Source organism: Oncorhynchus gorbuscha, linkage group LG06 (genome assembly GCF_021184085.1).
Source record: "Oncorhynchus gorbuscha isolate QuinsamMale2020 ecotype Even-year linkage group LG06, OgorEven_v1.0, whole genome shotgun sequence".
Taxonomy (NCBI): domain Eukaryota; kingdom Metazoa; phylum Chordata; class Actinopteri; order Salmoniformes; family Salmonidae; genus Oncorhynchus; species Oncorhynchus gorbuscha.
In genome coordinates this window covers 3,701,598-3,715,645 of record NC_060178.1, presented here as the reverse complement: position 1 = coordinate 3,715,645, position 14,048 = coordinate 3,701,598, and the positions used below count along the sequence as shown (strand labels likewise).

The following is a 14,048-nucleotide window of genomic DNA, read 5'->3' as shown; positions in this document are numbered from 1 at the left end:
AATAAAAGTGACCAGTGTACATAGGGCAGTCTAATGTACAGGGTGGTAGGCGGATAGTAGCAGAAACTAAGGATTTACCTTTGCGATATTAGCTAAATAAATCGGTTACTAGTATTTGCAAATACTCACGTAAATTGTCATCGTTTCATTTTCTCAACTCAAGTCTCCTTGTTAATTTCTCCACTGGTTTCAAACTCGCTCCGCTCAGCCGCCTCGCGGACAAACTCAACCAATCAGCGTAGACTGAACCACCGGAAGTTCCACCCTACTATTTCCGGAATCTATTTCCAACACGCCACCTGCTGGCAAGAAGATGTAACACAGAGACGTTACAAAACACTGGACTTTCACTTTACATAAAGCGCTTCTCACGTGTAGTGTGAAAAATAACAATTCAAGGAAGAAAAAGGAGCGCTACCGTATTACTGTGGTAATGTATTTTCCTGCCATTTGAAGAACATGCATTATTACAAAGACAGGCTGGATGTCCGGCCGTAGCGTTAGTCGTTGTTCAACCATTAAATCAAATAAAAAGTTTATTGGTCTTGTTACGTGTACACAGTTTGGCAGATGGTAAACCCGGTGCAGCGAAATTCTTACGTTACTAGCTCCTAACAATGCAGTGAAATGTAAATTAGGTACACGAATAATCAATAAAAACAACTAATAATGATGCATTTACACGAGATATACTAGGATTTTTTTATTACCTTTATTTATCCAGGCAAGTCAGTTAATAAGAACAAATTCTTATTTTCAATGACGGCCTGGGAACAGCAGGTTAACTGCCTGTTCAGGGGCAGAACGACAGATTTGTACCTTGTCAACTCGGGGGTTTGAACTTGCAACCTTCACTCTAACCACTAGGCTACCCTGCCGCCCCAAGAATAATATGTACAGTAGTAGATACATTAGAGTGAGCTAAGAATCCAGTATGTAAATACACAGTACAACACCCCGTAGCAAAATGGATAGAATTGCAGGACATTAGGGACAGATCGAAAATTTACCGGGTGGTTAGGGTGTTTTTTTTAGGGGGCAGGTAGTGAGTTTCCCCCCCCAATGGCATGACTTATTTTTGATATGACCGTAATAAAGTTCAGAAACGTTTTTGAAGGTTTGGTGCGGCTATTTATTAAGCTTTAGCTACTGCAGGCCTGTCATAGGAAGGCAGTGCCCCAACTGACTCCAACAGATGAACTTGATTTACATATGAATATCCTACAGTAGACACCTAAAGCCTATATGCCTTTGCATGCAATTTCCTGATACTTTTAATGTTCAAATCTCTGACAGCTGAACCATGATGTGGACAATTAAAGGTTATGAAGTTTTGCATATGCAAATGAGTGTGACGTCAATCGCCCTGAGGCCTTGAAGTAGTAGTTCCCCTTTGCTCTGCAAGGGCCGCGGCTTTTGTGGAGTGATGGGTAACGATGCTTCTTGGGTGACTGTTGTTGATATGTGCAGAGGGTCCCTGGTTCGCGCCGGGGTATGGATGAGGGGACGGTCTAAAGTTATACTGTTACACAAGGAATAGTGTTTTTGTAATTTTGTTAAAGGCCGTTTTTAAGGACATGTAAATGTGTCTCGTTTGGCCAACATCCCTGGTTTATTGAAGGTGTTGGCTGCCCCAGTTGGCTGCCCCAGGTAAACTGTCATGTTGTCCGGCGCCAAATTCTCCTAAAGATGAAATGGCATATTGTTTTTTTTAAATTTTTATAATATTCACAATGTCCAGAATAAACCTAACATCTTCCCTGTCATGTTGTCCGGCGCCAAATTCTCCTAAAGGAAACTCTGAAATGGCATATTGTTTTTTTTTAAATGAAGATTTTATAATATTCACATGAAAATCTGTCGCAAATTGAATGGAAACCTAACTATCGACTCCCGAAAGCAAAGTCTCATCAGGGTTCACCAGCAGCCCCAAACATCTAGTCTAGTGTTACAGTGATTATGTCTCATCAGGGTTCACCAGCAGCCCCAAACATCTAGTCTAGTGTTACAGTGATTATGTCTCATCAGGGTTCACCAGCAGCCCCAAACATCTAGTCTAGTGTTACAGTGATTATGTCTCATCAGGGTTCACCAGCAGGGTGTTACAGTGATTATGTCTCATCAGGGTTCACCAGCAGCCCCAAACATCTACAGTTATGTCTCAGTGTTACAGTGATTATGTCTCATCAGGGTTCAGCCAACATCTAGCAGCCTCATCAGGGTTCAAGCAGCCCCAAACATCTAGTCTAGTGTTACAGTGATTATGTCTCATCAGGGTTCACCAGCAGCCCCAAACATCTAGTCTAGTGTTACAGTGATTATGTCTCATCAGGGTTCACCAGCAGCCCCAAACATCTAGTCTAGTGTTACAGTGATTATGTCTCATCAGGGTGTCTCATCAGGGTTCAGCAGCCCCAAACATCTAGTCTAGTGTTACAGTGATTATGTCTCATCAGGGTTCACCAGCAGCCCCTAACATCTAGTCTAGTGTTACAGTGATTATGTCTCATCAGGGTTCACCAGCAGCCCCAAACATCTAGTCTAGTGTTACAGTGATTATGTCTCATCAGGGTTCACCAGCAGCCCCTAACATCTAGTCTAGTGTTACAGTGATTATGTCTCATCAGGGTTCACCAGCAGCCCCTAACATCTAGTCTAGTGTTACAGTGATTATGTCTCATCAGGGTTCTAGTGTTACAGTGATTATGTCTCATCATGGTTCAGCCCCAAACATCTAGTCTAGTGTTACAGTGATTATGATTATGTCTCATCAGGGTTCACCAGCAGCCCCAAACATCTAGTCTAGTGTTACAGTGATTATGTCTCATCAGGGTTCACCAGCAGCCCCTAACATCTAAAGAATAAGCTACCAGCCAGCAGTCTAAGCCACTGCATCTCAGTGCTAGAGGCGTCATTACAGACACCCTGGTTCGAATCCAGGCTGTATCACAACAGGCCAAGAGTCCCATTGGCCCAGCATCATCCGGGTTTGGCCGGTGTAGGCCGTCATTGTAAATAAGAACTTGATCTTAACTGACTTGCCTAGTTAAATAAAGGTTAAATAAATATAGAGAAGCTGTACAGCAGAACCTTGACTAGAATACAGTATATACATATGAAGTGGACAGTAGTAGTTAAATAGGACAGGCCTTGACTAGAATACAGTATATACATATGTAGTGGACAGTAGTAGTTATATAGGACAGGCCTTGACTAGAATACAGTATATACATATGAAGTGGACAGTAGTAGTTATATAGGACAGGCCTTGACTAGAATACAGTATATACATATGAAGTGGACAGTAGTAGTTAAATAGGACAGGCCTTGACTAGAATACAGTATATACATATGAAGTGGGTAAAACAGTAAACATTATTAAAGTGACCAGTGTTCAATGACTCTGTAGAAAGGGCAGTGGTCTCTAAGGTGCAAGGTCGGCAAGGTTCGGTACATGGTGAAGGTCGGTACGGGGCGAAGGTCGTGCAGGGTGAAGGTCGGGACGGGGTGAAGGTCGGTAAGGTCGGGGGTGAAGGTCGAAGGTCGTGCAGGGTGAAGGTCGGGACGGGGTGAAGGTCGGTACCGGGTGAAGGTCGGGGTGAAGGTCGGCACCGGTTGATCCCAATTTGAAAACTTAACTTACTGTTTTTGTTCATGTTGATGCGTTTATTTCATCAATCACCAATGACTTGGAAAGGTGTCACTTCCCCCTGGTTATCTTCCATTCAGGTTGAGGATACTAGTCCGTCCACAGCTGCACTGCACAGGTGTTTGTTAAATACACTTGGTGTTTGAAGAGCCGGTCGAACTTTGATTTAGCCGTGAACACAAGTGATTCGTGTTTTATTTTAATTTTTCATTTTTTTACAGTCACTCAGAAATGGCACGGGCAAAGAAGGGTCCTTCAGAAGCATCTGAATCGAAGCAGAAGTCGAGGAGGCAGAATGGAGAAACGTCTGGGGCTGCAGGACAAACCATCTCCACGAAGCTTCGGCAGAAGAAGGACGGGACGAACACATTGAAAACAGGTCTGCTAGTATCACCAATGGATCTAATAGAAACGCCAATCTCCGTTATAGAAGCTTTTGATTGGCTGTACTGTCCTCTATTCCATTTCCCCCACTCCAGAAATGTTACTGTATTTCTCTTGGCACGGAGAGAAGTGACTCTTTCCATTCTTTCATGTTATTGACTGTACCGGTTTTGTATTCCAGGGCCTGTTTTCCCAACCACCATGATCAGGACTTCAGTTGGGAAGAGAAGTGGACCAGGAAGCATCCTGCACTACATTTACCAGAGTACACTGGGGCAGAGCCTTCATTCTCAGATGAGACAGGTACACTACTACAGTCAGACTAGTGTGGTAGGGTGACTAGGGAACAGTAGTGTCTGTAGGGTGACTAGGGAACAGTAGTGTCTGTAGGGTGACTAGGGAACAGTAGTGTCTGTAGGGTGACTAGGGAACAGTAGTGTCTGTAGGGTGACTAGGGAACAGTAGTGTCTGTAGGGTGACTAGGGAACAGTAGTGTCTGTAGGGTGACTAGGGAACAGTAGTGTCTGTAGGGTGACTAGGGAACAGTAGTGTCTGTAGGGTGACTAGGGAACAGTAGTGTCTGTAGGGTGACTAGGGAACTGTACCTACTGATTGATGATATAAGGTAAAATATTCAACAAACTGTAAATTAGTATATATTTAAAGAGATGTCTCAACAGCTGAATACCTGCCCCCTCTACACTCTAACCACTAGGCTACATAGCACCTCTACACTCTAGCCACGAGGCTACCTGCCACCTCTACACTCTAACCACTAGACTACCTGCCACCTCTACACTCTAACCACTAGGCTACCTGCCTCCTCTACACTCTAACCACTAGACTACCTGCCACCTCTACACTCTAACCACTAGACTACCTGCCACCTCTACACCTAACCACTAGGCTACCTGCCTCCTCTACACTCTAACCACTAGGCTACCTGCCTCCTCTACACTCTAACCACTAGACTACCTGCCTCCTCTACACTCTAACCACTAGACTACCTGCCTCCTCTACACTCTAACCACTAGGCTACCTGCCTCCCACTAGACTACCTGCCTCCTCTACACTCTAACCACTAGGCTACCTGCCTCCTCTACACTCTAACCACTAGCTACCTGCCTCCTCTACACTCTAACCACTAGGCTACCTGCCTCCTCTACACTCTAACCACTAGACTACCTGCCTCCTCTACACTCTAACCACTCCACCTAACCACTAGGCTACCTGCCTCCTCTACACTCTAACCACTAGGCTACCTGCCTCCTCTACACTCTAACCACTAGGCTACCTGCCTCCTCCTACACTCTAACCACTAGGCTACCTGCCTCCTCTACACTCTAACCACTAAACTACCCTGCCGGCCCCAATCATCATCAGTACACGATATCTTATTTCCCTCCCGCAGTGTCTCCAGGAGCCGTTTGTACGTTCCCTGTCCTCCTATAAGCTCCACCGTACAGCCAGTCCGTTTGACCGGCGGGTTACCTGTCTGGAGTGGCACCCCTCGCACCCCACCACGCTGGCGGTCGGCTCCAAGGGAGGAGACGTGGTCCTCTGGGACTACAACGTGCTCAACAAGACCAGCTTCATACAAGGGGTGAGATACACATCTGGAAAGGTTCCATCGCTACAACCCAGCGACGCCATTGGCCGATGGGTTACTAATGAGTGCGTGCTTATTCGTTTTCTCGTTTGACTGTTGTGTACCTAGATGTTCAGGATGATACACACAAATAATACAATAGTATTTACATCTGTTTAAAATCGGAACACCATAATCAATAGTTTAAACCGGTCTGTGTTACTGTTTAGGAACACTAATCGATCATATTTGCAATAACAGTCGACTTGGAAATCCATTTTTACATCAAGAGTCCCCTCACAGTATTAATAGTATGCTTAACATACGACACATACCGATTACTATCGGGTACTTATCCGGTAGTATCGGTCGACTTATCCGGTAGTATCGGGTCTACTTATCCGGTAGTATCGGGTCTACTTATCCGGTAGTATCGGGTCTACTTATCCGGTAGTATCGGGTCGACTTATCCGGTAGTATCGGGTCTACTTATCCGGTAGTATCGGGTCTACTTATCCGGTAGTATCGGGTCGACTTATCCGGTAGTATCGGGTCTACGACTTATCCGGTAGTATCGGGTCTACTTATCCGGTAGTATCGGGTCTACTTATCCGGTAGTATCGGGTCTACTTATCCGGTAGTATCGGGTCTACTTATCCGGTAGTATCGGGTCTACTTATCCGGTAGTATCGGGTCTACTTATCCGGTAGTATCGGGTCTACTTATCCGGTAGTATCGGGTCTACTTATCCGGTAGTATCGGGTCTTATCCGTAGTATCGGGTCTATCCGGGTCTACTTATCCGGTAGTATCGGGTATCTTATCGGTAGTATCGGGTCTACTTATCCCGATAGTATCGGGTCTACTTATCGGTAGTATCGGTCTACTTATCGGTAGTATCGGGTCTACTTATCGGTAGTATCGGGTCTACTTATCCGGTAGTATCGGGTCTACTTATCCGGTAGTATCGGGTCTACTTATCCGGTAGTAATAGGTCGACTTATCCGGTAGTATCGGGTCTACTTATCCGGTAGTATCGGGTCTACTTATCCGGTAGTATCGGGTCTACTTATCCGGTAGTATCGGGTCTACCGGTAGTATCGGGTCTATCCGGTAGTATCCTGCTTATCCCGGTAGTATCGGGTCTACTTATCCGGTAGTATCGGGTCTACTTATCCGGTCTACTTATCCGATAGTAATAAGTCGACTTATCCGGTAGTATCGGGTCTACTTATCCGGTAGTATCGGGTCTACTTATCCGGTAGTATCGGGTCTACTTATCCGGTAGTATCGGGTCTACTTATCCGGTAGTATCGGGTCTACTTATCCGATAGTATCTCTATCCGGTAGTATCGGGTCCGGTAGTATCGGGTCTATCCGGTACTTATCGTAGTATCGGGTCTTATCCGGTAGTATCGGGTCTACTTATCCGATAGTATCGGGTCTACTAGTATCCGGTAGTATCGGGTCTACTTATCCGATAGTAGTCTATTATCGGTAGTATCGGGTCTACTTATCCGATAGTAATAAGTCGACTTATCCGGTAGTATCGGGTCTACTTATCCGGTAGTATCGGGTCTACTTATCCGGTAGTATCGGGTCTACTTATCCGGTAGTATCGGGTCTACTTATCCGGTATCGGGTCTACTTATCCGGTAGTATCCGGGTATCTACTTATCCGGTAGTATCGGGTCTATTATCCGGTATCGGGTCTACTTATCCGGTAGTATCGGGTCTACTTATCCGGTAGTATCGGGTCTACTTAGTATCGGGTCTACTTATCCGGTAGTATCTAAAGTCTAGTATCGGGTCTACTTATCCGGTAGTATCTAAATCCGTAGTGTACTATCCTCATTTTAGGTATAGGGAATAGGGCTCTGGTCTATAGTAGTACCACTATATAGGGAATAGGGCTCTTTATCCGGTCCCTATAGTAGTACCACTATATAGGGAATAGGGCTCTGGTCTATAGTAGTACTTTATCCCTTACTATATAGTAGTGATCTATAGTAGTACTTTAAACCAGGGCCCTATAGGGAATAGGGGTCTATAGTAGTGTATTATATAGGGAATAGGGGTCTATAGTAGTGTATTATATAGGGAATAGGGTGCCATTTGGGATGCAGGCCAAGCCCCTTTTTCTCAACACCGTATCAAGATATAACTAGTGTAGTCCGAAACAGACCACTGCCTTCCGATAGGCCCGCGTTTATCTGGACAGAACTGTCATTGGCTAAGGTTGGATTTCACCAGGCACACCAACTGGTCGGACAACTGACTGAAACAGGAAGGAACCACCGGAACTTGATCCGTAACAAACGCATTCTATTGGTCTGTTTTGTGTTGGTCAGAAAGGAGCCGGGGATTTTATTGGTGGGATGACGTTTAGCCTGACGGACCCGTCCAAGGTCTACCTGGCGTCTGGCGACGGTACGCTGACCGAGCAGAGCTTTCAGGGCGGTCCAGGAACGGTTCTGTCCAGAGTCCAGGACTGTGGACACGATCACCACAATGTCTGGTGAGGATGCAGGCCCTACTTATACAGCGTTAGAAATGGCACCTTATTCCCAAATAGTACACTACTATAGACCCCTATTCCCTATATAGTACACTACTATAGACCCCTATTCCCTATATAGTACACTACTATAGACCCCTGTTCCCTATATAGTGCACTACTTTAGATCCCTATTCCCTATATAGTGCACTACTATAGACCAGAGCCCTATTCCCTATATAGTGCACTACTTTAGACCAGAGCCCTATTCCCTATATAGGGCACTACTTTAGACCAGAGCCCTATTCCCTATATAGTGCACTAATTTAGACCCCTATTCCCTATATAGGGCACTACTTTAGACCAGAACCCTATTCCCTATATAGTACACTGCTTTAGACGAGAGCCCTATTCCCTATATAGTGCACTACTTTAGACCAGAGCCCTATTCCCTATATTGTGCACTACTTTAGACCCCTATTCCCTATTAGTGCCCTACTTTAAACCCTTATTCCCTATTTAATGGCCTACTTTAAACTAGATCCTTATTCCCTATTTAGTGCCCTACTTTAGATCCTTATTCCCTATATAGGGAATAGGGCTCTGGTCTAAAGTAGTGCCCTATATAGGCAATAGGGCTCTGATTTAAAGTAGTGCCCTATATAGGGAATAGGGCTCAGGTCTAAAGTAGTGCACTATATAGGGAATAGGGCTCTGGTCTAAAGTAGTGCACTATATAGGGCACTACTTTAGACCAGAGCATATAGGGTGTAAAATACTGTAGGATTTTTGCTGTGTGATTGTCTGTGAAAACTTTAGGATATGTCTTTCTCAGGAAAGGGATGTAAATCACATACAGTGGGGAGAACAAGTATTTGACACACTGCCGATTTTGCAGGTTTTCCTACTTACAAAGCATGTAGAGGTCTGTAATTTTTATCTCACGAGATCTTGCATGGAGCCCCAGACCGAGGGTGATTGACCGTCATCTTGAACTTCTTCCATTTTCTCATAATTGCGCCAACAGTTGTTGCCTTCTCAACAAGCTGCTTGTCTATTGTCCTGTAGCTCATCCCAGCCTTGTGCAGGTCTACAATTTTACCCCTGATGTCCTTACACAGCTATCTGGTCTTGGCCATGGTGGAGAGGTTGGAGCCCTGTTTGATTGAGTGTGTGGACAGGTGTCTTTTATACAGGTAATGAGTTCAAACAGGTTCAGTTAATACAGGTAATGAGTGGAGAACAGGAGGGCTTCTTAAAGAAAAACTAACAGGTCTGTCAGAGCCGGAATTCTTACTGGTTGGTAGGTGATCAAATACTTATGTCATGCAATAAAATGCAAATTAATTACTTAAAAATCATACAATGTGATTTTCTGGATTTTTGTTTTAGATTCCGTCTCTCACAGTTGAAGTGTACCTATGATAAAAATTACAGACATCTACATGCTTTGTAAGTAGGAAAACCTGCAACATCGGCAGTGTGTCAAATACTTGTTCTCCCCACTGTAGGTCTATGGTCAAAAGTATTGTTCTATGTAGGGGATAGGGTGCCATTTGGGATGCAAGCATAGCGCATTGACAAATGTCATCTTAAATTTAAGGGGAAAAACACAACTAGTGCACTTCGTCTGTCTGATGATAAAGGAGACGCAGGCTGGTCTTATCACATTCGGTTGATTAGTACGATACAAAAGTTGAGTATTGGCTGAATTTATTGATGAGGATAATCACAGTATACTGCAGTTTACATTATTTTTTAAATTTTTTTAAATTAGTGATACATTTGATGTGACGATTACATCTCTGTTCCAGTCTGTGGTACTGCTGTGTAGATGTGTCGTTGAGCAGACAGATGTTGGTGACAGGAGACAACATTGGACGAGTCTTATTGCTGGGCATGGATGGACACCAGGTACTGTATATTTATACTGTAGTTTACACTATAGCTACAGTACTGTATATTTATACTGTAGTTTACACTATAGCTACAGTACTGTATATTTATACTGTAGTTTACACTATAGCTACAGTACTGTATATTTATACTGTAGTTTACACTATAGCTACAGTACTGTATAGTATATTTATACTGTAGTTTACACTATAGCTACAGTACTGTATAGTATATTTATACTGTAGTTTACACTATAGCTACAGTACTGTATATTTCTACTGTAGTTTACACTATAACTACAGTACTATATAGTATATTTATACTGTAGTTTACACTATAGCTACAGTACTGTATATTTCTACTGTAGTTTACACTATAGCTACAGTACTGTATATTTCTACTGTAGTTTACACTATAGCTACAGTACTGTATATTTCTACTGTAGTTTAGCACTACCGTAGCTACAGTACTGTATACTGTATATTTCTACTGTAGTTTACACTATAGCTACAGTACTGTATATTTTCTACTGTAATTTACACTATAGCTACAGTACTGTATAGTATATTTCTACTGTAGTTTACAGTTTACTATAGCTACAGTACTGTATATTTCTACTGTAGTTTACACTATAGCTACAGTAATAATATTAATAATAATATAATATATATGCCATTTAGCAGACGTTTAGTTACAGTACTTTATAGTATATTTCCACTGTAGTTTACACTATAGCTACAGTACTGTATAGTATATTTACACTGTAGTTTACACTATAGCTACAGTACTGTATAGTATATTTCTACTGTAGTTTACACTATAGCTACAGTACTATATAGTATATTTATACTGTAGCTACAGTACTGTATATTTCTACTGTAGTTTACACTATAGCTACAGTACTGTATATTTCTACTGTAGTTTACACTATAGCTACAGTACTATATAGTATATTTCTACTGTAGTTTACACTATAGCTACAGTACTGTATATTTCTACTGTAGTTTACACTATAGCTACAGTACTGTATAGTATATTTATACTGTAGTTTACACTATAGCTGCAGTACTATATAGTATATGTATACTGTAGTTTACACTATAGCTACAGTACTGTATATTTCTACTGTAGTTTACACTATAGCTACAGTACTATATAGTATATTTCTACTGTAGTTTACACTATAGCTACAGTACTGTATATTTCTACTGTAGTTTACACTATAGCTACAGTACTGTATAGTATATTTATACTGTAGTTTACACTATAGCTACAGTACTGTATATTTCTACTGTAGTTTACACTATAGCTACAGTACTGTATAGTATATTTATACTGTAGTTTACACTATAGCTACAGTACTGTATATTTCTACTGTAATTTACACTATAGCTACAGTACTGTATATTTATACTGTAGTTTACACTATAGCTACAGTACTGTATATTTCTACTGTAGTTTACACTATAGCTACAGTACTGTATATTTCTACTGTAGTTTACACTATAGCTACAGTACTGTATATTTCTACTGTAGTTTACACTATAGCTACAGTACTGTATAGTATATTTCTACTGTAGTTTACACTATAGCTACAGTACTGTATAGTATATTTATACTGTAGTTTACACTATAGCTACAGTACTATATAGTATATTTATACTGTAGCTACAGTACTGTATATTTCTACTGTATTTTACACTATAGCTACAGTACTGTATATTTCTACTGTAGTTTACACTATAGCTACAGTACTGTATATTTCTACTGTAGTTTACACTATAGCTACAGTACTGTATATTTCTACTGTAGTTTACACTATAGCTACAGTACTGTATATTTATACTGTAGTTTACACTATAGCTACAGTACTATATAGTATATTTATACTGTAGCTACAGTACTGTATATTTCTACTGTATTTTACACTATAGCTACAGTACTGTATATTTCTACTGTAGTTTACACTATAGCTACAGTACTGTATATTTCTACTGTAGTTTACACTATAGCTACAGTACTGTATATTTATACTGTAGTTTACACTATAGCTACAGTACTGTATATTTATACTGTAGTTTACACTATAGCTACAGTACTATATAGTATATTTCTACTGTAGTTTACACTATAGCTACAGTACTGTATATTTATACTGTAGTTTACACTATAGCTACAGTACTATATAGTATATTTATACTGTAGTTTACACTATAGCTACAGTACTATATAGTATATTTATACTGTAGTTTACACTATAGCTACAGTACTATATAGTATATTTATACTGTAGTTTACACTATAGCTACAGTACTATATAGTATATTTATACTGTAGTTTACACTGTTGCTAATGTTCTATATTTTGTTGTGTTTTCATGTTCTGAGAATAAGACAATTCTATTAATATTCTGCCTTATAATAATGCATTACTGCGTCCGACACCGTTTTTGACCGTTCCAATGATTTCATTTCCTGACGTTGTTCTTGAAGATGCTGTTAAACTATCGCCCCCCCCCCCCCCCACACACACACAGGTCTTCAACGGGAAGCTGCACAAAGCAAAAGTGACCCATGCTGAATTCAACCCTCGCTGCGATTGGTTAATGGCGACAGCGTCCGTTGACCACACGGTGAAGCTATGGGATCTGAGGAACATCAAGGACAAGGACACTTACCTCCACGAGATGGTTCATGACAAAGCTGTTAACTCAGGTACTATATAGAGTGCTGTGGTAGCTCTCTCCTATCCTTCATTCAGGAGTGTTTTCATCTTGACCACTGTGTTGTCGAGGTGGCAGGTAGCCTAGTGGTTAGAGTGTAGATGTGGCAGGTAGCCTAGTGGTTAGAGTGTAGATGTGGCAGGTAGCCTAGTGGTTAGAGTGTAGATGGCAGGTAGCCTAGTGGTTAGAGTGTAGAGGTGGCAGGTAGCCTAGTGGTTAGAGTGTAGAGGAGGCAGGTAGCCTAGTGGTTAGAGTGTAGAGGTAGGGCAGGTAGCCTAGTGGTTAGAGTGTAGAGGTGGCAGGTAGCCAGGTAGCCTGTGGTTAGAGTGTAGAGGTGGCAGGTAGCCTAGTGGTTAGAGTGTAGAGGTGGCAGGTAGCCTAGTGGTTAGAGTGTAGAGGTGGCAGGTAGTGGTTAGAGTGTAGAGGTGGCAGGTAGCTAGTGGTTAGAGTGTAGAGGTAGCCTAGTGGTTAGAGTGTAGAGGTGGCAGGTAGCCTAGTGGTTAGAGTGTAGATATGGCAGGTAGCCTAGTGGTTAGAGTGTAGAGGTGGCAGGTAGCCAGGTAGCCTGTGGTTAGAGTAGCCTAGTGGTTAGGTGGCAGGTAGCCTAGTGGTTAGAGTGTAGAGAGGTAGGTGGTTAGAGTGTAGAGGTGGCAGGTAGCCTAGTGGTTAGAGTGTAGAGGAGGCAGGTAGCCTAGTGGTTAGAGTGTAGAGGTGGCAGGTAGCTCTAGTGGGTTAGAGTGTAGAGGTGGCAGGTAGCCTAGTGGTTAGAGTGTAGAGGTGGCAGGTAGCCTAGTGGTTAGAGTGTAGAGGTGGCAGGTAGCCTAGTGGTTAGAGTGTAGAGGGCAGGCAGGTAGCCTAGTGGTTAGAGTGTAGAGGTGGCAGGTAGCCTAGTGGTTAGCCTAGTGGTTAGAGGTAGGCAGGTAGCCTAGTGGTTAGAGTGTAGAGGTGGCAGGTAGCCTAGTGGTTAGAGTGTAGAGGTGGCAGGTAGCAGAGTGTAGAGGTGGCAGGTAGTCTAGTGGTTAGAGTGTAGTGCCTAGTGGTTAGAGTGTAGAGGTGGCAGGTAGTGTGGTTAGAGTGTAGAGGTGGCAGGTAGCCTAGTGGTTAGAGTGTAGAGGTGGCAGGTAGCCTAGTGGTTAGAGTGAGGTGGCAGGTAGCCTAGTGGTTAGAGTGTAGAGCAGGTAGCCTAGTGGTTAGAGTGTAGAGGTGGCAGGTAGCCTGGTGGTTAGAGTGTAGAGGTGGCAGGTAGTTTAGTGGTTAGAGTGTAGAGGTGGCAGGTAGTAGTGGTTAGAGTGTAGGCAGGTAGCCTAGTGGTT

General features: G+C 42.5%; 1 protein-coding gene across 1 annotated transcript in view; it reads left to right on the top strand.

The window, feature by feature from the left end:
• The first annotated feature begins 297 nt into the window (after window positions 1–297).
• Window positions 298–14,048, top strand: part of ddb2 (damage-specific DNA binding protein 2) — a 23,664-nt gene continuing 9,913 nt past the window's right edge. The window contains exons 1-7 of the mRNA XM_046351581.1: window positions 298–430; window positions 3,871–4,028; window positions 4,215–4,336; window positions 5,445–5,636; window positions 7,972–8,138; window positions 9,932–10,031; window positions 12,550–12,727. Coding sequence (XP_046207537.1) covers window positions 3,881–4,028; window positions 4,215–4,336; window positions 5,445–5,636; window positions 7,972–8,138; window positions 9,932–10,031; window positions 12,550–12,727 — 907 coding nt within the window. The 5' untranslated portion in view covers window positions 298–430; window positions 3,871–3,880. The remainder of the gene's footprint in view (window positions 431–3,870; window positions 4,029–4,214; window positions 4,337–5,444; window positions 5,637–7,971; window positions 8,139–9,931; window positions 10,032–12,549; window positions 12,728–14,048) is intronic.